The sequence below is a fragment of the Meles meles genome, chromosome 10, assembly GCF_922984935.1.
Source record: "Meles meles chromosome 10, mMelMel3.1 paternal haplotype, whole genome shotgun sequence".
Lineage (NCBI taxonomy): Eukaryota > Metazoa > Chordata > Mammalia > Carnivora > Mustelidae > Meles > Meles meles.
In genome coordinates, this window is record NC_060075.1 from 24,267,512 (window position 1) to 24,295,508 (window position 27,997).

At 38.7% G+C, this 27,997-nt stretch overlaps 1 protein-coding gene across 2 annotated transcripts in view; it reads right to left on the minus strand.

Moving 5' to 3' along the window:
• Window positions 1-27,997, minus strand: part of SND1 (staphylococcal nuclease and tudor domain containing 1) — a 418,356-nt gene that overhangs the window by 227,920 nt on the left and 162,439 nt on the right. For both annotated transcript variants that reach the window (XM_046021639.1, XM_046021638.1), the window contains exon 12: window positions 2,834-2,934. In XM_046021639.1, the coding sequence (XP_045877595.1) occupies window positions 2,834-2,934 (101 nt within the window). The remainder of the gene's footprint in view (window positions 1-2,833; window positions 2,935-27,997) is intronic.

Sequence of the window (27,997 nt, forward strand, 5' to 3'; positions counted from 1 at the left end):
TTTTAAAAGGTTTAATAAGATGAATGGCTTTAAAATGGCTGTGAAATAAATGAGGGGGATGTAAATCACAGACATCTAGGGTTTCATAATTAGTGTTTTTAAGTACTCATTCTAAGAGAAGTTATGCAATTTATCAGGTTATCGAATGGTTGATCTACTTTGCCCATACACCAAAGATTTGGAAATATATGTACATTTTTATGTTTAAAATTAAATGAAAATATTTTAGATTAAAAAAAATCCTTCTCTAGTCAATGTTTTTGAATAATTAACCATTACACTCAGAAAGAAGGCTGTCAGTATATCTAAATTCTGACTATTAGCTGAGTATTTGAATGTTATTTATTCATACAACTTTTTTATAATATTATTTGGAATGATTTGCAAAAGGACAGAAAATTCAGAATAAAAACAAAATCAAGGCAAAGGGAAAAATAAAGAGAAGCTATGAGTAGGAATGGAACATAAAAAGTGTAAGAAGCATTAAAAGGTTCATATTCCAGAAAAAACCTGTCCTTGGCAAGGATGACCCAATAACCAAGCAAAAAGGGAAAACTATCCAATACAATTTCTCCAGTACTGATTATGTAATAATAAAATCAGGGATCAATAGAAACAACTGTCCCAGTATTCCCTGTTATGCTTCACAAAAGGATGCAATATAATAAACAAATAATTCAAAAAACTACTGAAACTCCAACCATATGTTGAATACTGAGACTACAACAGGGAATATAAGTGACAAAAATCCCTATCTTTAGGGAGCTTACGGTCCAGTGAGAGTTTGTCTCAAAAGTATCCATAAATCTTGGTTATTTCTCCTGAAGGCAGCCTAGCAGTTGCTTCACACAGTTTAGTAGAAACAACTCTGTGAAGAAACTCATCATTCTTCCCAGGCACCTTGCTAGGCTGGTCTAATCAAGGGGACAATTTAGGTATCTGGAAGAATCGATATCCTGGTAAGTACTTTGGTAAATCATACCAAAATAATATTCTTAAAATCCAGTTATAACAACTGAGAGGTAGAGAGAGGTCAAGGTTACCACCTCTGACATGAACCTGAAGTACAGATTGTCTATGCTGTCAGTTAAGACCATCAACTTGTGTTAACCAACCAAACTGAAAAAATGATTGATACCTTCTTACAAAGGCTTGAGAATCTAACCAAAACCTAGGCTGCACAGAGAGCCACCTAACCTCTGCAGAAAGGATTGCTAGTCTGAAGGAGTAATCTCCATTATAGCTAAGATCAACACAGTAGAAAACTCAAGGTTTCATGGCATGGAGCATGCCCACAACACCCTACTATGGAATTTTTAAATGAGCTGTTTCAAACTGTCCTATAAAAAGAAAAATCTCTGTAACACACTCAGATTATGCAAATTTTAAGCAGTGTGAATTTACTTTAAAAGTAGACCTCAGTGGTAACTAAATGAAATAACCTACTCTAGTGGATTGTTAAACATGGGTGGAAACATCTTACAAAAATAAAGATGTGGATTTTTACAGTAGTGACACTTGTTTTTTACTAGTGTATTAGATAGCAGGAGCAGTTATTTACTGACAGGACTCCTTGTTTGTGACAGTTAAAATTTTAATATACAGGAACACTAACTTCCCAGCTCTCCATAACAGAGTAGCATGCATCTAGCTCCTGAGAAGGAGTGCAAAGTGGTAATAATCATTAGTGCAACTTATGCAGACAGAAAAATGACCAAAATATGTCCTAGTCCCTCCCATGTCAAAAATATTAACTGATTTGTCAAGATTCTGCTTCTAATAAAGCGTGTCACTTGTGATGGTGTTAAGGTAGTGACAAAAGCCTGTACTGAGTTCCTCTTCATGAAGTCTGACTGTTGTGTGAACAGTAAGGTTTATATAAATACAGGAGTGCTAACAGTCACCAAAAATAGTTATTGCCAAAGTGTGACAGTGCGAATGAACAGAAAAGGTTCTTCTTTGATACGAGAGCTTCTGGGAGGTAAATTAGCTGCTAGAGCCTCTCTTTCCTTTCAGAGGCACACAGTAGCTTAGAGGGGTTTCTCCTAATGGGCTCCATTGTACTTTCAGTAAGACAATCCCTGTTTTGATGGGAAACCTATTCTTTTCTTCCCCTCTACTATGCCCCCTTAAAAGAGAAGAAAAATACCAGTTTGGTAACAAACAGCATTTAAGATTGTTAACTAGAAATGGAAACAATGATCATGCTGGTATATTTTACAGAGTAAGAACTGCTACTGGGGACTGACTGACTGTTTTAATATTCATTGTGGAAGCATGGCCCAGCAGGCTGCAGGCTTCCTCCTTCCCATGTCAGATACCTCCTTTGAAAGACTATTCATCAACCAAGTTCCTAAGGGACTCTGGAATAGAACAGGATATAGCCAGTACAAAAGAGAAAGGCCCCATCATCTATTGACAACATACATCCATATAAAGAAAATGTCCAACGAACCCTTCTCCCCCTGCCCCCCCTTTTTTTCGTGTGTGTGTCTATAATTCAACTTCCTAAATTAACGTGCAGATAATTCTTCCACCTAACATTGGACAGTACCTAGGGCCTGACAATAAATGGCATTATTAATAGTAATAATGTATGCTACATAGTGCCAAGCACACAGAGCCCAATAAATCTTAAACAATAATGAAAGAATATGATTAGCTAATGAATGATTATAAAATGCTTTGCAAATATAAAGTGCTACACAGACATAATAATTAAGAAGCACTGTGTTAAGAGCAACAGAAAGCAAATCAGGGAGAAAAGAAAGGAGAGACGTGACTGAGGACAACTTGCAGCTCTGGCTGAGTCCCTGCCGGCCAGAACACTCACATTCCTCCAATGGTGACAGTGGCACATGTCCGCTCTGAAAAGGCAGGCACCGTCTCCGTGGCTGGGCTGGCCGGTCTAATGTAGTCCACAGTCACATTGACCTGCAAATAAAGAATCAAGGGACTTAAGGTTGAGAGTCTGCAACACAGCTCACTAGCAGCTACATGTGCCTATCCAGTTGTCAAAGATCACCTCACCCAGCTGGATTTTCTGCACCGAAAATTTTAAAAAACAAAAGCCGAAAGACAGCTGAACCCCAGACTGGGAAAAAATATCTGCAAACGCCTTATCTGACAGAGGACTGTTCACCAAAATATGCAGTCTTAAAATTCAACAGTAAGAAAATGAACAACTGATTTAAAAATGGGCTGAAGGCCTGGACATCTCACCAAAGAAGGCCTTCAGAGGGCGACGATGTTCTCCAACGTGTATCACTGGGGAAAGAGAAATTACAAAACTACCGTGCTACAACTATGCTGGGGTGGTCCACGTCTAAACGCGGACAACAAACGCGCGCTGGCGTGGGTGTGTGGCAGCAAGGACTCTCATTCATTGTTAGTGCGAATGCAAAACAGCGCAGCTACTTTCAAAGCCAGTTTCGTGGTTTCTTATAAAACTGAACATATTGGGGGCGCCTGGGTGGCTCAGTGGGTTAAGCCGCTGCCTTCGGCTCAGGTCATGATCTCAGGGTCCTGGGATCGAGTCCCGCATCGGGCTCTCTGCTCAGCGGAGAGCCTGCTTCCCTTCCTCTCTCTCTGCCTGCCTCTCTTGTGATTTCTCTCTGTCAAATAAATAAAATCTTTAAAAAAAAAAAAAAAAAAAAAAAAAAAAAAAAAAAAAAAAAACTGAACATATTTTACCATACGTAAAAACCTGGATCATGTTTACAGCATCTTTACTCATAACTGCTGAATTTGGAAACAACTAAGTTATCCTTCAGCAGATGAACATACAAACACACTGTGGTATATCCAGACAATGGAGTATTATTCAGCACCAGAAAGAAATGAGGGGGCGCCTGGGTGGCTCAGTCGTTAGGCGTCTGCCTTCGCCTCAGGTCATGATCCCAGGGTTCAGGGATCGGGCCCTGCATCAGGCTCCCTGCTCAGCGGGAAGTCGGCTTCTCCCTCTCCCACTCCCCCTGCTTGTGTTCCCTCTCCCACTCCCCCTGCTTGTGTTCCCTCTCTCGCTGTTGTATAAATAAATAAACTCTTTAAAAAAAATAAAAAAACAAAAAGAAATGAACTCTCATGCCATAAAAAGACATAGAGGAACCTTAAATGCCTATTGCTAAGAGAAAGACGCCAACCTGAAAAAGAGGGACATATTGTATGGTTCCAATTATGTGACATTCTGGAAGAGGCAAAATTATAAAGAATGAGATCAGCAGTTGCTGGGGGTCAGGGGAAAGAGAGATGGATGAACAGGAAAAGCACAGGGGATTTTTAGGGCAGTGAAACTATTCTGTTATCAGACAGTAATGATGGACACATGCCATTACACATTTCTCAACACTCAGAGAACGCAGAACACTGAAAGTGAACCCATTTAACTATGGACTTTAAGTGGTGATCTATCAACGTAGGTTCATCAATTGTAACAAATGTACCACCCTAGTAGGGGCTGGTGACAGTGGGGGAGGCTGTGCTTGTGAGGAACGACGGCATAAATGGGAACTCTCCACTTTCTGTTCCATTTTGCTATGAACCTAAAACTGCTCTAAAAATTGAAAAGACTGATACCGAAAGAGAAAGAAAAATGGCCGGACATTTAAGGTCTCACGGATATTACACTTGACAGAAAAGAGGTTGGCAATATTCCTGCAGGACTCCTAGATAACATTATGTAGAGCAGTTCTTTAACCTTTTCAGACTCCTTTGAAGATCTGTTTTTTAAAAATATGAAATGCCTCTACAGAAAACTGCATATTATTTCAGTCTACCGTAACTTTTCCAGAACCAAGTTAAGAAACATCAAGGAAGACAAACAAGATGACAGTCACAAGGATGCTCGGGACTGATATCACAGTACATAAATAAAACGACACAGCTAACCAGTACCAGTACAGTTGAAGGTAGGAAGTTTAGAGAAAAATAACGACTGAATGGGCCAGAAAAACTTTAAATTTCAAATGAAGAAAGGACAGTTGTACACATAGGTTAGGAAGCTAGGAACCTAAAATGAGAAAGCTGTCGAATCCTAATATACAATATAAGGATATGGGCATACCGAACGATGAGCTTTCCTTATGAAAACATTTAAGAAGGAACAAATATGTAGTATCCATCAATAAACATGCAGTGTCTGTTTTACAGAATTAAGGTATATGGCTGGTTTTGGCCATGGCCAAGACTTACAAATCTGCATGAAAGAAAATACACTAGATCAAGCATCCTGAAGCCATCCTCATAGTCAAAGTCTAGAATCTCGTTTTCTAAACATGTCTTTAGTTCCCACTGATCAGCTTAAAGACAGCATATTGAATAGACATCAAGTTCAGCCACAGTGCTGGTGAGCACGATTAAAATTCTTTCAAACTGTCTGTTCCTCAAAAACTCATTTTAAAAATGAATACAGAAATTTTGAAAAGGACAGCTGCCTCAAAATTCGGACTGTCAGATCACTCATTTGAACACTATATCTAATCATGGTTTAAAAGCAACAGGGAGCCCTATCACAGAGAAAGTCAGTTAAGGACTGAAGGCAAGGTAAATTATGAGAAGTACTGACAGAACACAACAAGACAGACAAGAAGAAAATATACAGAAGACCCTTAAAGTCAGATATATACACTGAAATTGTTGCTAGGTCTCATCGACTTGTCTAAAGCTAAGGAGATGGGTACCTTTGAGGGATATGATCATACTAGGGGCAGGAATGGGATTTAACAACTAGGCCCTCCTTCAATAAGGTTTTAATAGTTTCCCTGTATGCAGCCAGAGTTAACACAGGCCAAAGACAGAGCAAGGAAATAGAGGGGCTACAAATAGCATCACAGCTGACTCAAATTCCTAGGAGAGGAAAAGCTTGTCCCCAACTTACCTGCAGTGATACATCCTGGAACTCTGTACCCTGGCAAGGCCCTACAACTAACTTATAGAAGCAGGAAGAGAGCCAGGAGAGCACATGGAAATCTGTTTAAGTCATGGCAAAATCACACAAGAAATGGCAGTATACAGGAGCTAAACCTCAAAGGTGCCCACACCATGGAATGTAAAGGAATTTAGGGCTAAGTTTAAAAAGGGCATAGCCACAGAATATGGTGGAACTGGGGGCATTTGGTGTGAAGCCAAAAATTATGTGGAACTGAGGAAAGAGGTCCACATATCTGTGCTCTCACCTGATCCAGCTCAAACCCACAGTTCTACTCCAATGGAAACATTCTTCCTTGCTTAAAAATAAACTATGAATCTCAAGGTTACCTTGCACCTGCTAATACCAAGCCTCTACCTCAGCAGACAGGAGAGTAGGACAGTAGCTCTTCAGTGCAAATACACTGCACAGAGTAACATCAGCTCTTACAAGGAGAGCATTAGTTCATCCAGAAGGCCAAGTGAGTAATGGTGGCGATGATGATGGTGGTGGTGGTGGATGGGTAATGATAATTAACAAAAATGAATATATGACCATCCTCCAGTTCAGAAGGCCAAAAGACATCCTATTCCAAAACTGATTTTCAGGAAAATAAGTGGGAAGACCAAACAAACAAAACTTAAATTTTCACTAACCTAAAGAATCAGTTACCTTCATCTCCCAGTTAATTTCTTCCTTTATCTATGAAAATAACTGAAAGTAAGAGATTAAAAAAGAGCTATCTGGGGAAGGATCATTATTAAAATAAACCTCAAATACAAATGAGGCCTTGAAAACAGCCCACAGCCAAGACACACACCTGCAGGCAGCCATGACAAACCAAGAATTAAAGTCATTGTATAATTAGCATTTATGTCCCTCTCCTGTGGATTCTGAGATCTGTTTCTCTACCTTGCAGCCATCTCTAGATACTCATCACTGACTTGTCAATCACTTAAAAAAGAGCCACAATTTAAACAGTTTCAATTAAAACTGTAAATCTTAGCAAGGTCTTTGAATAATTGATAACTAGTTAATGGCAGGAGTTAAAAAGTAGCAGTTTTTGCAGATAGGTTTCTCGTTTATCAAGCAAAGATACTCCTGGAAATGTTTAGTATACAAGTATTTTACATGTATATAACACAAAGACAGGGCCTGATCTCTGATCTCTCTTTACAGCAATGACCCCAAGGAGCCCTGGCTCTTGCTTGGTTCCACTTGTCATTCTCTCACAGAAGAGTCACATCCCATCTTTGGGTCTTACTTTTTCACCTGGAAAATTTAGAGCACTAGACTAGAATTTTACAGTATCACAGAACTCTCGAATTCCAAGACAGTCAGATATGGTGTATTGTATTGCATTTTCTTACGCCTCTGTAATTCTTACCTTACATTTACAATATACTGGAACACACAGATTATAAGCTCCAGGACAAGGCAGGTCATGCCTTTTACTAACACTGTTGTCACAGGGCCTGTACAGGAGTAGCTGGGTATACTGTAAATACCTGTTGCATGTAACCAGGAGCCCTTTCAGACATAAAATCCTAAAGGACACCTTTGAAATGAAAAGGATCAATTTTGAGAACTACTTTGTCAAGCTGTTGACCTTTCTGCTGTTTTATATGACAAAAATGTTATTTATTTAAAAGAGAGGGGAGAGGAGTATTTTGAAATCATGATAAAATTTTAATCACAGCCATTCCTGTAATAGGTTGAACAAGCAAAATACATGTAATTTCCTGTATTATTTGTTTCTCAAACACATTTTCAAAGAAAAAAAAGGGTAGAGGGCAATCTAATTTGATCCATCCTTGGTCCATTAGATTGTAGAGTATTCCTCTCAAGGACCTTGCAGAGAAATGAAGATGAAAACTTAAGACCAAATTTATATCACAATCTCTTATAAAGCATGGAAGCAATTTAGTTCAACAGAATAGCTTTAGGCCACACCTAAAGAATTATGAGCATCTATGGATGGATATTCTTCATCCAACTGATCTCTCAAAAAGCCAAACTACCAAAGAACTTCATAGACTTTATGGTAGTGATGATAATGAAATGACAAAATCTGAACCGTGTATAAAGGACAAGGAAAGAGGAACACAACCGCATATCCACAATATTTCCAGGTCACAGCCTGAGTTTAGTATTAATATAACTAGGGCTGTTATGTAAGGCTATTTTGCATAAGCATCATATAATCCCACCCATTATTCCACATGGCCAATCATAAATTCACTAGGAGCTGTAATAAATACCCTGCCTCTGGAAATCAGCTTTTAAATGATCCATCACTCTCATGACAGTACTCCCAGGTAGTTATGAAAAGCTTCTGTGTACCCCAGAAAAGACAACATCACTGTCTGGGCAAGTCCAGCTAAATGCACCCAGAAGACAAAAGTAAGTAGAACAAACTATTTTACGCAGCTTAAATAAGAGCACGGACTCGAGCCCACCAGGCTGTAAGGTTTAGTTCCCAGCAATTCTACGTAAGAGCTGTGTGAGCTTTGATAAGTTACCTAACTCCTCTGTGCTTCAGTTTAACATGGGTAACTCTGCCCATCTCACAGTTACAGGAAGAAATGCATTAATAAACACAAGGCATTTAGAACAGAGCCAGACTCAGGGTAAGCTCAATGTGCCAGTTATGTTTAGATAAACATGCACTGATTTTCTTAGAGAGCTGGGCACAAAGTTAGTGCTAAATAAGTGTGAGATAAATAAGTACACGAATACATACATATATGCAAAAATAAGATGCATGTTTACTTAAATCATTAGACTACTGAAATCATTAGGTAGAAAGACTCAATTAAATACACTTTTCTCCTTAAGGAGCCACAGCAAACAAGAATATGTACTTCATACATATTCATCCCAACTTAGAGATAAGTGGGGCTTATTTTAAAGAATGATACACTATTTAGTATTTATTTATACCTTTTCTAGATTAATTTTGTAGGTACTAGTTATTAAAGATTTTATTTACCAAAGATAATTAAAGCAGAGTGTGGGAATATTCTCAATTAATAGGTTAACTAAAGATACTTTAAGAGGATACTCCTTGCCTTACTAAATCAGGAAGACAATGAACAAAGAGACCAAGTCTCCACTTATCTGGACAAAACAGGACCTTCCAGAATACTCCTCAATATTTATGTATGCTTGATCTTTCTTCTCTGCTAAAAAGCACCGAATGTATTAATTTAACAATATATACGTTGCATATTCTTACATCTTCAAACAAATCTTAATTATCCATTCACCTAGATACAGACTGAGCTTCAACACAACTGCTGAGGAGGGGCTGCTTGGTCCTGCTTCTGGGCATGTGCTCAGCTTACCTCCCAGCCAAGCCAGCTACTCAGATACAAGCCTCGTGGAGCCACTCAACCCCCACAACAGGACATCACGCGTACCTCCCCCTAGATAGCACGGGGTCACAAGAAGACCATGAGTCACAAATGAGAGCAACACATGACATTCACATTTTCTAGTAGCAACATTGAAAAGGGAAAAAAAAGATGAAATTATATTTAGTCTTTCCTATTTAACTAAAAATGTCAACAAATAACCAACATGAGAAAGATACTAAGATTATTTTTCCTTTGATACAAAGTCACTGAAATCGGTGTGCATGCTGTGGGTCTAGCGCATCTCCATCCAGACCACGCACCTTTTAAGTGCTTGGGAGCCACCTGCCACTCTTGTCACCACCTGGGACTGCGCACACCCAGACTCTACCTTCAGGCACAAGAGTCTTAACCTCATCCTCTCTTATAGGAACCTACCTATTGTGATTCTAACTTTCTCCATTTCTTCCTGGGAGCTTCTGCTATCTTCTCTTAAGAATTCCCTGTAAACACTCTGAAACCAAATAGGAACAAACATCTTATGAAAAACCAGGTATGAAAAATAAAAAAGTTTATCCTTCATTATCTTAAAAAAAAAATCTGGGGGTGCCTGGATGGCTCAGTGAGTTAAGCCTCTGCCTTTAGCTCAGGTCATGTTCTCAGCGTCCTAGGATCAAGCCCTGCATCGGGCTCTCTGCCTACTTGTGATCTCTCTCTCTCTGTCAAATAAATAAATAAAAATCTTTTAAAAAAAAAATGTTACTGGACTTGACCAGAAAGCTTTGGAATTTTCGGTTCCTAAAAACAATTTTGGATGTGAGACTAAATTTGTACAAAGGGGAAAAAAAAATTCCTTTAATTTATGACTATCACTGTAAAATATATTCTGTTCTGTATTTGATGAAGATACTTTTCAATCACTTCTACCATTCCAATGGCCAAGTTTTATTTATTCTTGATTTGCTGACATAATTCTAGAATTCTTTACCTTAGGAGTTGGAATTTATTTTACTGGATGGATGGTGACTAGAAATTCAGGTTAAAGAAATACATACTTTTGTAGTGGTGATGAATACTTCTGCTGAGTATTGATTGCTATTATTAGAAAGAAACTGAGCAATTGGTGGATGTGAACTATTTATTTTTATAACCACAATCAAAAAGCTGAAATTTATGTTTCATTAGGATATCACTGAGCTCAGATCTGTCTTAAAACAATTTTTACAGAAGGCCAAACCGGGGAACCTAAGCAATTTTACAGATAATGGACAAAAAATTATACACCTACACTGCAAAGTTAAGGAAACAAACGAATCCTCCCTTCTTACTTCTCCAATCCAGCCTTGCTGTACTGTGTAAACCGCCCCCCCCACTTTGAAATCACTGTAATTAGGGGCTAAGGCTGGTTGTTTATTCACATATATTTATGTTGCTCTCCCCCATCTATAATCACCCTTCCCAACTCCCCCAGAGTCAGAACTATTCTGAGCACATTCTAGTTCCATCAATGGAATGTTAACCTATGGTGCTTACAAACCTCTACAAGCGTAAAGGCAAGGAGCATTTTTATTTGATGTATTTCTGACAAAATGAACTCCTTACCCCCCACCACCTTGCTGGATGGGCAGATTCTTTTATCTGTTTTGAGAGGAAAGGTAGAAATCCAGCTTAACACAGGGCCTGCGGAGATGCTGAGAGTCTCTACTGACATTAAGCATTCGTTTAAGTGGACATCACTGCTTCCTGATAAACATTCAGTTTGGTAAATATTTAATTAAAAGTATACACAGGCATGAGATCCACAAATACGTATGAAAACATTTCATATAAGGACCCATTAGAGACTGGCAAGGATTGCTAGAAGTAGTGACTTGACAACCGTAACATTAAAATGGTCTCAAAAGATTCCTTAGTTTATGTATAAGGTAAATAACGGGACATACACAGTTTCGAAAACACAGCTCTGACAACTGAAAATATTTCAAGTAAATCTGATGAGGATCACAGAAAAACAGAGACCACTATACGAAAATAACCTCATAGCTGCCAGTATTTTCATTAATCCTCTAGAATCTTCAGTCCTCACAAGCATGCAAATATATATATAAAAAGTATAATCTGTGTTTACATGAATGCTCCATCATCTTATTCATTACCATATCATGGTGTGACTCATCCCAATACCTAATTATAATAGTGAGGCCCCGCAAGTAATACTGGAAACTGCCCCTTGTGTCTCCCATATGGTCCTTCTTACTCCTCATCAGAGCTGCCATCTCCCACTGCTTTCCTCCAGAGGATGGAAGTTGCGTGAGGGTCTTTTTTTCTCCCCTGTATAAGTGTCAGTCACAGGGATCTGTGTCCAAAATTTCCAAGGTCAGCAGCAGTCAGGGGAAATTAAATCATTTCGTCCAGAACTCTCCCTGGAGGAGTTCCAGCCACACAAGCAGCACAAATACACAGAGATCCTTATGCCTTTGTGTAGAATACACATAATGTCACTCAGTCTTTAAAACAACAGCAGTCATAAAACGGAGAGGCTCAGGGATATGAAGAAAGAGGATTTGCTTAATGGCATCTGAGAAGAATTACTGGGGGAAAGGGGGATATTATTAAGACATGGATAAAAACAAAAATTATATTTTCTCTGCAAATATATGCCAGTCTATGAAGAAAATGTCTCCTCTCACCAAAAGCCAAACAGGGGAACTTAAGCAATAAAGTGGGGTCTAACGTATTCACCTTGTCAAGAGTTCCAATAAATCCTTATTGCTCTGGGGGCCAGGTGTTGCTTGGGTGAGCAAAGCCAGTAGAGAAAAGCCATCCTGCATTCACTACAGTTCAAAGCACACCCATTTCTCCAGCATGCCCATGAGCTGGCATTTAGAAGTCACTCAGACAAAGGGAATATATATTCAGGTAAATTAACTAAAGGGGTGAACTGGACTAAAAGAAGAGTATCATCATGATCGCTAAGAAGAATTAGGAAGGAACATATAGTAATTCTTAAGGAATGCCTGCCAATGGCACAAAGAAAAATAGCCAAAGGATATAGCTCTTCTGTATTTATATAAATTATTCTTGGTTCTGATGCAAAGAAAAGATTGCAAGATAAACAGATGTTAACATCATAGGTCTTTCTTCCTTTAGGCAGATCACCCTCTCCCTGTATTTCACAAAGACAGAGGCCTATTAAATGAAACGAAGTTCCTTGATCAAAGGCACAGTGTGCACACAGCAATAACACCTAAGGTCAATGCCTGAAACTACACACAGAGCCTGATCAAAGACCATCCTACATGCATCTGCGCGTCCACCTCCAAATCCAGGTCTTTTGACTTGTATGCAGCCACTGTTTAAAAAATCAAAACAAACCCTCCCCCCCAAAAATAAAAAGCAAAACAGCAAAAAACAGTTTATATGCATACAGTCAACTCCCCACCCCACAAATACATATTTGGAAACCAGGTGAACATAGAAATGGATGATAACCCTACGTCAAATGCATTACACTTGCATACCTAACGGCCTAAATTCATGCAACTGAGCTCTAGGCAGCTATACGGAGAAGTCTTCTCCGAGACTCCTGGTTCCCCAGTCTCCACTGCTAACTCTTCAGAGACAGGAAGCAGAAAAATTGCTCAGATTCTTCAAAAAATAAATAAATAAATAAATATATAAATAACAGAACTACCATAAGAACCAGCAATTCTACTTCTGGGTATCTTCAATTAAAGGAGCACCTGGGTGGTGCAGTCAGTTAAGGGTCTGACTCTTGGTTTGGGCTCCGGTGGTGATCTCGGGGTCGTGGGATGGCTCCCCACTCTGCGTGAGGTCTGTTTAAGTTTCTCTTCCTGCCTCTATCTCTGCCCCTCCCACCCCGTTCCACACACACACTCTTCTTCTCTCTCTCTGTAAAAAAATAAATAAATTTAAAAAAAAAAAAAAGGATAGAAAGCAGGGCCTCAGAGATATTTGTATCCCATGTTCACAGCAGCATTACTCACAATAACCAAAAAGTGGAAGCAAAAATGTTCACTGATGGATAAATGGATAAACAAAAAGTGGTGTATGTCGTATATACATGCAATACGATACCATGGCCTTAAAAAGGAAGGACACTCTGACACATGCTATTACTTGGACGAACCTCAAGGGCATTATACTAAGTGAAATAAGCCAGTCACAAAAAGAAATACTGCATGAGTCCATTTACATAGGGTATCTAGAGCAGTCCAACTCAAAGAAATAAAGCAGAATGGAGGCTGCTAGGGGCTAGAGTGAGGAGGGAATGGGGAAATGTTGTTAAATGGGTGAACCGCTTCAGTTGTGCAAGATGGAAGAGTTCTGGAGTTCAGTAGTGCTGAGTTCTGCAATCACATGGTACACTTAAAAATGGTTGTGATCATACATTTTTGTGATGGGCATTTTACCACAATTAAATACATGTTTTCTGTTTGTTTTTTTGCTTGGGATTTTCTACCCACGCACATTCCATTAGGCAGTAATCTAGCAGCAGCAGCCAGGTAAAGGTCAGACAACTCTTATCTCATACCTAGCCAACTCCAGAATCTCAAGAGGATACTCCGATCACATTCCCAGAAAACAGATGTTTACCCAAAGGCAATAATAATGAGAAGTTATGTCCAATAACCCATTGAAATAAAGGAGCAGTCTCGGGCGGTCGTGGAGGACAAATTATTTCACCCTTCTCAGGATATGAAATACCTTTATGTATTTTTCTGCTTTCTAAACAGAAGAGTGAATTCAAGCTACATGTCTAGGTACCACAAGTCTAACCAAATGTTGCCTACTTCACCATTTCTCAGCAGTGGTCATAGAGTAAGACAGAGTAATCTACAGCTCATTGACTTCCTATAAAATTGTCAAATAATTTTGGATGTGTTGGTTGTTATTTTCCTCCAGGAAAAATAGACCTCTTAGAGATCTGAAAGTGCAGATCTAGATTTGGGGGGAATTTTCTTTGCGTCCCACCATAATTTTTCCACCCCCCCATCTGATTCTCCAGTTGAATCTAATCACTACTGCCCATGCTTTTATCTAACGAGATTTCAATTTTCATGTGCTTCTCTAAGCACTATTTTCCCACTGTTGGCAGAAATTGGTACAATATCTCTGGAGGTAAAATTGACAACTGTACCAACACTTATTATGTAGATGCCCTCTGACCCAGCAATTTTACTTAAGGAATTTAGTCTATAGAAACAAAGATGTATGTGCAAGGACTCTGTTTAGCACCAAAGCATAATTACAAGTTGTGATCTATTTCTCATAGCAGCCCACGAGTTCCAAGTTGGTCGTGGCCATGGCTCTTTTTTTCCACCAGTGTATTACCAGCACTTCTCAGTAAGCATCCCATGGCTGTTGAAAACAAGGGAGATCTACGCACTCTGTTTTGGAAACATGGCCAAATAAAAAAGCAAATGTGCAATGGTACATATAATACAATCCTATTTGGGGAAATTCAGGACACAGACAGAAATATAATCCAGAGGAACATACCTAACAAATTGTAGGAATATATCTACAATTATAGGGTACATTCAGTTCTTTTTACACCATGAATTTCCAAGATTAAAATCTGTAAGTTACATTTGGAAGAGGAAAAATAAGATTAAAGTTAAGGGAAAAAATGGCTAGTTGTAATAAAAATATAAAAAAGAGAACATGTACCTTTATTGAGAGCAACAACAAGAAACTAGCCTGCTCAAACCAGACACTTCAATGCTGAATCATACTAGTTCCCAGGCTGTGGCCAGTGTCACCATTTGGTAGTGTCTGCCAACCAATAAGAATTATGCAGGGCAGGCTAAACATGTTAGAAGGACACAATCATGAGGGCTTCCGGGTGCCCAGTGGTGTACTGTTTCCATGGCAGGTGGGCATCACTATCTGCAAATGAACTGCCAATCTCACTGTGAGCTGATAATGATGCTGCTGCCACCACCTGCCTGCCATATGTTTTCTCTACCTGTCACGTAACAAGGAACTGCATTTTAGCATGCTGGTCACTGACAAGTCCGACACTACTGGTCTATGTTTGTTATATCTAGCTGCAGCCCTTCAGGTAGCTGAGGAACAGTGGATGAAAGATACAAAATATTACTCTACTGACCATTCACTAAGCCCCAGTATTTTGCAGCAGGCTAACCTGCTGTTCTTTCTTTATTCTAAGGCCAACAGTTAGTAATGTCTGAAGGGCTGTGCCCCATCCCCAGTTCATGCCCTGATCCTGTATCCCACTGGTAGAGCGGACAAGGAGGACAGATTTCCCACTGCAACAAACTGACTTCATTCTGTCTCCCTAAATCATCACAGAATAGTCAATAAAACCTGATGTCAACCCATGGGGTTTCCTTTTTTAGTGTAATGTACTGTACAGATCAGCGAAGGCTGTGACATCATGAGCCAAGAACTGGTGGTAATGGACCACTGTCTCATAGCAGCAAATAATCTGAAGATAACCAAATATGGTAAAATATGTCTGGTGTGCCAATAAACTGCCACCAGTCACTGCCCTACTATACCTCTAACTCATACATTCCAGTCTGTATCTAACAGAGAATCTCAAAATACAAGGCTTGCTAGCTATACCTAGGCAACAATCTAGTAACTAGTTTCCAAAAAGGAGAGCCGGAGATTTTCAAAACCAAGTTTAGATAAAACATAGTGAACATACAAATGGAATCAATCACACATGTTAACCAAGAGTCTTGCATTCCCATTAAAAATGGGAACTTAAAGGTGATTATCCAACAGCACTTTCATGAATTATCAAGTCACTGTGCAAGTATGTATTTCCCTTAATGAGGAGACTCCTCGTACATTTCAAGGGCCGCCCCTACTATCCATTACTTAACTCACTGGGTAAAATGTCAACCAGCAATAGCACCAAGAAACAAATACCAAGTGCTTCTCATCATTCATTCAGCAGTCATTCCACCAGCAGAGAGATGTACCCTTTCATCTCTGAGATAAAATTTACATAAAATTCACCAGTGTAACCATTTTATTTTATTTTTAAGATTTTATTTATTTATTTGACAGAGGAAGATCACAAGTAGGCAGAGAGACAGGCAGAGAGAGGCGGGGACAGCCTAGATGTGGAGATTGATCCCAGGATGCTGAGATCATGACCTGAGTCGAAGGCAGAGGCTTAACCGACTGAGCCACCCAGGTGCCCCCAGTGTAACCATTTTAAAGTATACCAGTTCAGTGGGTTTTAGTGTATTCACAACTCTGTAAACCATCACGATTATCTAATTCCAGAACACTTTCATCACCCAAAAAGAAATCCTCTATACATTAAGTAGTCACTCCTCATTCCCTCCTTCCCCTAGCTCCTGGGAAATGTTAATCTACTATCTCCTTGTGTCTGCCTATTCTGGACATTTCACATAAATGGAAACATAGAGGAAGTGGCCTTTTGCGTGTTCTCTCACATGGTATAATGCTTTTAATGTCCGTCCAGGTTGTTCCACAGATCAGTACTCGATGTCCTTTTATGGCGGAGTATGTGTACTTACGTGTGTATACCATATTTCATCTATGAAGATACACTTTTCTTTTTTTAAAGATTTTATTTATTTGACAGAGAGAGAGAGATCACAAGCAGGCAGAGGCAGGCAGAGAGGAAGGGGGAAGCAGGCTCCCTGCTGAGCAGAGAACCGGATGTGGGGCTCAATCCCAGGACCCTGAGATCATGACCTGAGCCAAAGGCAGAGGCTTAACCCACTGAGCCACCCAGGCACCCCTGAAGATACACTTTTGAGACTGCAGCCATAATAAGAGAAAGTGCATGGAGAACCACTTTAATAAGATCTTATTCTAATAACAATAATCTTGCTTTTTGTAATACCATGAAGTGCCTTGAGAATCAGCTGAGAGAGCAACTGATAGCATATGCAGAAGATTAACAAACACAAGGAAGCCCTCTGAATCAAATCATATAAGATAACGATTTTAATCCCCTCATCTATCCAGTTCAGAGAACCTCAGCCAAATCCATCTTTTTAAAAAAGCCACTCTTTGGTAAGAAGGAAGAATTCTTTTGATGCCTAAGTCTCAGGAGGTGCTCCCTGAGTCATCAACCAATCGAGCAGCTACTTCACAGGAGCACAAGCTTCCTCACAACAGGTCCTTTGGTTAGGACAAACCGCCCGGCACTGCTGTTTAGACACAGTATGTTCACATACAGTATCTGTGGGTTTACATACAGAGTCTATGTAAAGATTCTTCCCAAAATTACAAACCCTATAGGCTTCTACCCTCTCACCCGCTATGTGTGCTTCTAGTTTTCTTGCACACACTCAACTCACTTAAAATGAACTGGACTACATTTCAGAATTCAAGGACTCCTACATCTTCATTACTTGGCCTGTTCGACTACATCCTTGGTACACATGGCGATGCATCTCTCCCTCATGTGTCACATATGGTAAATTCTATGTGAGTCTTTTCCTACCAGCTGACCTATACCTCTCCTGCCTACACCTCTAAGAGTCCACAATGGAAAAACTAATGAGAAATTCTTCCACAGCACAGTAGTGTAGGAATAAACAGAAAGACCCAATGAACCCTTCTCCATAATTTGGCATGGAAAGAATTTTTGTTCTTGTGCTACTAAAGAAAAATCTCTCTCTCTCTCTTCTTATGAGATGTCATCTCAAAAACAGGACAGTTGGTTTACTCATCAGGTAATTTTTTGAGTCATAAATTAATCTGTTCATTATAAGACCAGCCTAACAAGACAGTGATGATATTTAATATATTCTGTCAAATACAGAATTACCACACAAGTTTAGACAATTTCATGGGAAATAAGAACAAAGCAAAAACTTCTAGCAGCTCCTGACACAACTACCAAGATGACACTGAAAATCAGCAATTGAGGTTTATTGCTGTAAGACTTTATTGCAACCACTGGTCACAATCTTCATGCAAACTACCTAAAGGAGAGACTTCTCAATCTCAAAAGAATCATCTAAAGCCCAATCATTTAAAGAGTACCTTCCAGAACAACCGCTAGGTATAAGAAATAGAAATCAAACTGACTATGTTAGAAAAAGATCAAGCAAAACTGCTACATGTACATGTACGTGCACGCGCGCGCGCGCACACACACACACACACACGAAAGCAAATAACATATTAAATATATTTAAAGAACAACACTGAAATTTCAGGTTAATTAAGTGCTGAAACAGAAAAGATGGGTCCATAGTAAGATCCTTATTTTCACCGTAAAAGATAAACCAATATGCACAGATATGTTTAGTTTAAATAAACTGATGGGGGCACCTGGGTGGTTCAGTGGGTTAGGCCTCTGCTTTTGGCTTGGGTCATGACCTCAGGGTCCTGGGATCGAGCCCTGCATCGGGCTCTCTACTCGACGGGGAGCCTGCTTCCCCCTCTCTCTCTCTGTCTGCCTCTCTGCCTACTTGTGATCTCTCTCTCTCCCTCTGTCAAATAATTAAATAAAATTTTAAAATAAATAAATAAATAAAAACTGATGTATTTACAAATATAATGTACAAAAGAAATGGTTATAACTGACAGAAGGTTATAAATTGAAATACTTTATCCTATCTAATAAAGTGAATATTCTTAGTGACTGACACCTGCTAAAATTCCTACAAGTAAACATCAAGATAAACATAATTTTAAAAAAAAGATAAACATAATTTAGCAACGAAATCAGTAAAATATTCAATGATAAGTATGGGGTTCAAAAGTCTAAAAAAGTCCCATAATTAATAAGAGAGTAGGCATGTTTGAGATACTTTGATCTGGAGCAAACAAGGAGAACAGAGGTGAATTAACTGGTATTGATCTAATAGGCAACTCCCAAATCTGAAAACAATGAATATAACAAATTTTTAATAATTCCACAATTTATTAGTAGTCGACCAATATCTGTAAGCAAGAGCCCCACCCCTTTCTTCATTTTTGCTTCTCTTAAACACTGGAAGAATACTTTTTTTAGCTGCTTGGAAGCAGCTGGGCTGTGGAGCAGAAGGAAGACACAGTAACATCAACAACAGTTACTCATACAAGTTAAATAATATGTCCCCAAAATATGCAATAGTGGCCTTCTGCAATGCAAAATGGCAAAGTCATACAATCTGGAATTAGGCTCGCTTAGAAAGAGTAGAAATAGAAAATATATCTGTATAGTAAGTTACTTTAAAAAATGATTAAGATTTATATTATATAAAGATTTCATTTTTAAAATTCCAACTCTGCATTAGTTGATTGAGCTTTTAAGGGATAAAGTAAAAGGAATGCCATTTAAAATCAGAATGAAAGGGACCACAGTTATCCCATAAAGCAAACACATGCCACTATACAAGAGAAAGCAGATTCAGTGGAGTTATATGAATTCTCCAAATTTAAACAGCAATTCAGTGAAAGAGTTACAACTAGATCCTAAATATCAGAGCAAATAAAATCTGAGAGTACAAGAACAGTAATCCACAGTAAAATGAAGCCATTTCAGTAAATTAAGTCTGTTATATGCCTAGAGAGAATTACAGTCTAGGAGGGTTAGCCCAAAAAACTTCCAAGTCTGAGTCATTTCAGAAGCTACTCTTAAAATAAATGGATGATACAAAGCAAGTGGCTAAAGGGTAGTTTATGAGATGGCTCAGACCTAGACCTCCAGCTTCTGTTATTAACTTTGGTTCCTCCAAAACTACCCAGCTTACAGCTATCCCCACTAATCTACAATACAAACAAAAAATAAAATTACAAAGACTATTTTGTTGTTACATTGTTTTTAAATAGTGAAGAGGACAATACAAAGTTTAAAAATTAAGCCTCAGGGACGCCTAGGTGGCCCAGTCAGTTAAGCATCTGCCTTTGGCTCAGGTCATAATCCCAGGATTCTGGGATTAAGTCCTGCGTCGGGCTCCTTGTTCAGCAGGAAGCCAGCTTCTCCCTCTGCCTGCTGCTCCCCCTGCTTGTGCCCTCTTTCTTTCTCTCTCTCTCTAACAAATAAATATAAATAAAATCTTTTAAAGAAGTTAAGCATTAGAACCAGGCTAAAAGAAATGTAAGGATGGGCGCCTGGGTGGCTCAGTGGGTTAAGCCGCTGCCTTCGGCTCAGGTCATGATCTCAGGGTCCTGGGATCGAGTCCCGCATCGGGCTCTCTGCTCAGCATCGAGCCTGCTTCCCTCTCTCTCTCTCTCTGCCTGCCTCTCTGTCTACTTGTGATCTCTCTCTGTCAAATAAATAAATAAAAGCTTTAAAAAATAAAAAAAAATTTAAAAAAAAAAAGAAATGTAAGGAAATAAAAGGAATAAAATTCAAGTTTGCCATTAGACAATTAAAATCTCAGGAAACACAAAGCTGTCTGAATGAGATGAAATGCACACAACTGAAGGGGGAGAAACTAGTATACTTCTTAAATGACCAAATCCTATCTTTAAAAAGTACTCAATACCATCAATTAAAAGACATGGGATGACTCTTCTAAACTTTAGATCCTCTCAGGTGTAAAAGTCTGTGATTTTGTATGCTCAGGGAATTTATTTGATTCTATTATACAGTATACCCTGTTTACTAAAACATAAAATAAAACTGCCCTGTTATAGGTCTAAAAACTCAAGATGATTCAATTGGTGTAATTAAATGACAGTCATTAAAATTACTACATTAAAAGGTCATTGAAGGGCAACCCTCTTGAGTCCCCTCCCCACCACAGGAGCTTTGACTATCACTTTTGCTAATGCTCAGTAAACCCTGCTCTGCTGCCCACCAAATAAATAAATTAATTAATTAAATTAATAAAAAATTATTATTAAAAAAAGATCATTTAAGGATGTGAGGGAGCTGTTCAGGTTACGCAGTAAATTGAAAAAAAAATAAGGTCAAATAGATTGATTCCAGCAGAAATATATAGAAATTTTAGAAAAATCCCAAAATGTTTACAGTAATTTAAAATACTTTTATTTTTCCTTTATACTTTCCAAACTTATAATGAACATACACTGAATTTACAGCCAGGAAAAAAAGTAACCAAAGAAGAAAAGCAATAGATCATCATAGTTAAGGTATAATCTAAGGTAACATTAGTGACATTCCTGAAAAACAGTAAGCTGCATGTCACTGATAACAGGGGAGACTATACTCTCTGGCTGCATGTAGGTCTTTGTGAGGCTTGTAATCAACTGACCAATTTTTATTCAGTGCTCATATGTTCTTACCTCCTTATTTTCAAAAATAACTTCCAAATCAATGGTAACCATAGGACATATCCCTCCTTCCCCTGCCAAAAACACAGATAAAAAATTTGGCAAATCACAAGCTAAGATGGAAGTCAATGGGGTTATTCACTAGAGGTCTGAAAAGCTTTCAAATTTAAGAACTAAAGGAATAGGATGATAAACCTTAGCAAGATGGTTAGAACTATCCCAAATGAAGACAATTCATTCCTCAATCATTTTTAAAAAATAAACTTAAATAAATAAAAATGGGAACACATAAAGAGATTTGTATCTATGGAAACTACAAAGGAATCCATCTTTTCCTAGCAGTGGGAATGCTAGTTCTACAGAGTAATGACAAAACCAGATAAAGTGCTAAGCACAGTGAAAATGAATAAAGATGAGAATTCACATTCTAGGCCATCTAGCCAAAGGGAATCCTAAACCTAAGATGGTTTAGTCCTTAAAAGAAGAGGGCTTCTAAAGTTTCAGATAACATGAAGGCAATCACAGAGGTGGCATCTAACACTTGTTCTGTGTCCAAAAACCAAGGAGAGAAACAGACCTAATTACATTGGGGAACAAAATAAAACCTCATTACTTTCCTAAATATCAAGCTTTCTATAACTATCTTCCTATGACAAAGATAATTTTTGTGGGACAACAAATGACAATAATGCTGAGGATGTAAATAAAATCTGGTCATTTATTTCAATCAAAATTTTGGTTAATATGCACTTAATGGTAAAAAGGATGCCATCAGATCAATGGAAACACAAGTGACACTATGGAGAAATGACAATATAACACTGTATGTGTATAACCAGTATGCCTACATTAAAAAAATAATAATAAAGCAGCATTTCTACTTCATTTTGTTTGCAATATACCCCATGCTTAGCACCAGGGTAAAACCTTAATTGCTTAAGTGTTGACTAAGATATGAGCTACCAAAAATCACTCTTTAATACAAATCATAACAAAACTCTCATCTGAAGTGTATCAGGTACAGTGCTGTCAACAAAATGTACTGCCTATGGAATTCGAAGCAAACCTGCTTCATTGCATCACCTCAAATTTAATGACTATCCGAATTAACTACTCTTCAACAGTCCGGCCTTTAAAAGTAGATGTGTCAAATCTGCAAATAAATACTATCTTGAAATATTTAATTAATTGAACTTTCATTTGGGGAGCTGAAAAGCAGGGTAGCAAATGTTTATTTCTAACCAATGATCAAACAGTATGACTGGATAGGTGAGAGTTTAGGAGACACCTCAAGTCTGAGCTTCAAGTTTGGGCGGGAGAACTGCTGGATAAGGACATATTTGGCTCTTTATTTCCCTTCCTTTGGGTCACAGTAAATTGAATTCTCATCAGCTCTCCTGCCAGTTCCCATGGGAACTCTATCAGGCTGTGAAAAATGTACCAGAATTCTCAGAAAAGAAGGAAACAGGATGTTAAGCATTCTCTCCAAGCTCTTCCTTACTCAGGCCCCACTCCCATTTCCTCTCTGAATTGGGCGACCCAAATCAGGGCCAATAAGCACCAGGGGATCAAAAAGACAATCTCAAGAAGAAGGGCAAACAACAGACTATAATCTTGTTAGACTGGTTTTGAACGCAACAGGGCCTAAGGAAAATAAAAGTGCTGGCTGCTGTCCCTCAGAAGGATTCACTCTCTGTCGTCCCCTCTCCCCCAGTTCTCCCCTTTCAGCTCCCTTTCTATCAGCCTTATCAGGACACAGAACAGAACTAGGTCATTTTATTTGTCATATTATATACTGCTCCCTGTTCTTAATTTTCCCAAGCCCTGACTCAGTAGTTTGCTATTATTGATTGAGTTCTTAGGATATGCGGAGGATTGCACTAAATGCTTAACATACATAACCTCACTTAATGCTCATGACAAGCCCGAGTTAGGTAATGCTACCCCAGAGATTCAAAACCTTATCTGTTTGGTTCCAAAGTCCATATGCTAAACCACTACAAATAGCCAACATTAGGATATTGATTAAACATTCACTTGATATTAAATGATAAAAGAGCCTCATGTAGAAGTCTAATGACAGAAGGAAAACATCATAATGAAAGTTACAAAACAGAAAGTACCATATAATTACTGCTAAGTTGAAAATTATGCAAATACTCAAATACATAAAAAGAAGATTGGAATATATACATTCAAGTATTAACAGACGCTCCCCCTGGGTGGTCATTTCCTTTTGCTTTAATTTTTTTTTTCAAAAATGTTTTTTTTTTTAAGAATAGAACAGTGTTGCTTTTGTGACTAACAAAATGGGCACTAAATGTTATTTGTAATGCAACAGCAAAAACAAACTCTGTATCAAAACCAAGATAGAAGGGACAAGATCACCAATATTAGCAGAACACACAACTACATTTTCAAGGAGGAAAATTACGGCCACACAGAAAACTAGGATGAAATTTCACTGGAAAATTGTAAGCTTTCCCTAAATTGTACAGATCAACAACGACAAGCATTAGTACTGTCAAGCATGTAAAAGTGAAATACAAACGCAAGGATACTATTTTTTGTTATATGTACAAAATTTTAACTGTATTTATGATGCTAGCATTTGTGTAAAAAGGCAGAAGAATATCCACCCACCCACAAACATCTGCCCTTATAGACCCAAAATATCTCTGGGAAGATTCACAAGGAAGTAGTAATAATGATTGAGAAGAAACTGAATCAGCAGGGTAGGGTAGGGTAGGGCAGAAGGGAGCTCTCCAACTATATACCCTGTATTATCATTTGAATTTTGAACCAAATAAAATAGATTGCCTACACAAAATAATTAAAATAAGAAGTGAATACCACACCAAAGAGAGAAAAACTTAAGTCAATGTTACTAGTTTCCTAGTAAATAAAAGTATCCAAAAGAGAAAAGATATGGGGTCCCTGGGTGGATCAGTCAGTTAAGCATCTGCCAGGTCATGATCTCAGGGTCCCAGGATAGAGTCCCGCATTGAGCTCCCTGCTCAGTGGGAAGCCTGCTTCTCTTTCTCCCTCTGCCGCTCCCCCAGCTTGTGCTCTCTCTCAAATAAATAAATAAAATCTTAAAAAAAAAAAAAAGATAAAAGATATGGTAACTAATTTAAACGTCTGCCTATTTTATACAATAGTCTGTCAAAGAATATCCTAGGTTTCCATATTGGCTTTCTTGCCAAATGACTTTAAAATGTCTATTTCAGCAAATGAAGCAACCAAAGCATTCAGTTTCTTGATTTGATTATGAAAATCTTTAGGAGAAAATAAAAAAAGAATCACTGCTTTATCCATATACGTGCTTTCTAAAAATGTTATCTACATCTATTTTTTTTTTTAAAGTAAGGAACTTGCTATGTTAAATAAAACCACAAAAAATGTTTTAAATTAGGTCTTCCTGACTGCTTAAAAATTAAATTTAAAAAATCCTATAAGGAAAAGTATCTTTGCCTTGTCATGGAAATCACACCAATGCAAAGCGCAGTCTCCAAAGAGAGGGGAAAAAACAGGGACCCAAAGCCATCAACCCTGCACTACTTCTCATCACCCTGGACACACACAGGATTAGAGGACAGAGATGCTGACATGGAGTCAAGGAAGAAACAAACCTGAATGTGAATTCCAGGAAGCTGTACCAATGCAAGGAAAAGAGGCTTCCCAAACACTGAAAGTCATGCAAATAGTTACTCTTTTTGTAACCGATACAATGTTCAAGGACCACACCTGTACTTGCAACTCAGGGCAGCACCAAGCCAAGGTGCATAAGAGCACCTAGCAAGGACATAAATATCCTGGCCCATCAACTAGACGGAAACCTTCAGGGAAGGGAAATGCAGACTAAAAAAAGTAACCAACAATTGCTTCCTCATTCATGTTTTCCCTTCTCCAAAAACAAGTTAAGAAACGACAGTTAAAGCACTTAGGGATTTTAAACATACCACAGTATTATCTGTGCCAGAAAATTTTGTGTTCTTCCAAGAGGACCCAAGCCCAAGGAGAAATCGGAACCATCAAGCAAACTAAGTGGACCTTCTTCAGAGAGAAGCGAATACTCTATCAACTTTGGTATTGAACCAAGTTTCATGCTGCTGAGAGGAAGAACAGAAACAAGAAAAAATGACATTTAGCAAATCACTTTTTTCCTCTTAAGGCCAGAAAGGTCCCAGGGATCCTCTGCAACGGCCAAGTCAGACAGTATGGCAGATGGGGTGTGTGTACTGGAAAATGAGAGCTTGTTACAAGCTAAGAATTTTGAAGTTGTTCATGTGGAAGGTCTAAGCACCTGTGAGGAGGGTGATGGAAAATGGAAGGCAGAGAGATGAAAGGGAAAAAAGGAAGAATAAACTGAGGGAGGAAGGAAAACTACAAGGAGGTTAAAGAGAGGAGGAAAGAAAGAGGGACTTTGTGTCTGTAAAGGGAGGATCAAGAAACCATCAATACCACTTTTACTCTCTCAATCGTAGAGAAAATAGTTAAGTCTACCTAGGCTTAGTGATCCTGTTAGCACTGTCCCCTTGGAAAGCTATGATTAGCAAGCACCAAACCAGAAAAACTGAAGAGCAGCACGATTCATCTTTGTCTTTTATCTTCAAAACCTTCATACAGGAGGAGTTCAAACCACATGCTGCTATTCTTCCACAAAGCTGGCAAGACCACTGGCAAGGATAGAAACTGGTGGACAATGTGGAAGTGTGGAAAAGTGCCAGGCTGATGTCAAGGAATCAATCATTTTGATAGATTTGGATTCTAAAGCCATCATTTCAAAATTTAGTGAACTGATGAGTAATGGAAGGAAACAAATACAAGCTCTCAAAAAAGTGAAAATCATTTGAAGACAGAGGTCCTAGGAAAGCAGAAAAGAGGCCCTTGCCCCAGTAGAAACTATATTGTAACCCAGCCATAACAATTTAAACATTTCAGAGGAAAAGACGCTCTGACTACAACTCAGTAACAGAATCACAAGTAGGAAAAGAATAAATTCAATCTCCTAGTCTTCTCTTGGGGAGGGAGAAAACTGATGAGTAAGAGATCAGTGGAGCTGCTTCATAGAGGTGGTAAAGAATTGTATGACAACTTCACCAACAAACAGTCCTCTAGCCTTCAAAAGAATCACCCAGTGGCCATAAGACTTGGGTGGTGGGTGGTGGGGGTGGTGTGTGTGTGTAATACCCTCCCTCAAATCTTACCATTTTGTCTACCACACACACTCACATTCATGGATATTTAAAATAAACTCTTGGTAGCAAAAGATAAAACTTTCAGAAATGAAAAAGGATCAGGTAGGTCAATCACTGCTAACAGGGCAAAACATGTTCACTACTAGGTTTAGGAACAGGTCTTCGGGATTGCCGGTCCACTCCCCTTCCACAGATAAGGAAACTAAGGACTAATATTAGAGAAGCATCTAAGGTCATAGAGTTAGGACAAGATGTGCTTTAGGCTTGGGGGTCCAGAAATCCAGGGTTTTTCTACCTTCAATCTATCCTGTGAGGTGAAGCCAGCTCAGGCCATGGAAATCTGCCAGCTTCTCTAGGAGGGGCCCTCCCAGAGTCTCTACTGGGAGAAGTAACACATTTGTCAGTAAATACAATTATATCAGAGTCTGATTAGAGACATTAGGAGGACTAATTGAGGCTTTCTGCATATTTTTTTAGTAAGAGTATCTTTTTAGAGGATAGAAAATAGATTCCTTCACATTTCACAATTTAAGAAAACAAGGAACACGAAAAGAATTCATCCCTAGTGTAAGAATATGAACATACATAATCTTTAGCTGCCTATCTTCCTGCTTCTGAGGTCACAGAAATGTCCTACCTCTTCACTATAATGTGGACTGTAACTGTAGACCAGGCTGGAGGTCAGCATTTGAGATACTAGTTTGTATTTCCATCCTAAGGAACTTAAAACAGTTATTCCTAATACAGTGCTCTGCTTCCATTCCCTCTCTATACTAGCAGGCCAGAAGAATCACGGCTGTCAAAACACCATTCTCCTTTTGCAAATAAAGAGGCTTCAGGAACACTCAGACCCTACACTTAAGATTACATCTCTTAGCTGCTGAGATTCAGCCAGAAAACTAAAGAACTTCTCCAGTGACATATAGTACCATTTTACCAAAACTTGTTCACCTAATTTCTAATCAGTGCTCAAGTTGTTTCTGTGATTTTCTTCCCTTCTTTTCTTGTATTCCTTATTTTTCTTCTCCCTCCAACATTTTTTTTTTTTTTTAAATAAAGCAGGGCCAGAGGTTCAGAGGTGGTGGAAACCTGGCCTGGTGGGGCGAAGTCAGATGCTCTAACTGGCCTCTCTTTTCTCCGTACTCCACCATGCATCAAAGTTGCGCCTGCCAGGCTAAAAGGTACCCCATACGCTGCAGAAATGGCAAAGTGAAGCAAGTCAGTGACTTACTTCCAACTCGTTCAGACTATTAGTGGAGAACAGGGCTATTACGAACCCCAAGTGAGGGGGGCTGGGAACAGCAAGGAGTAGTTGGGGG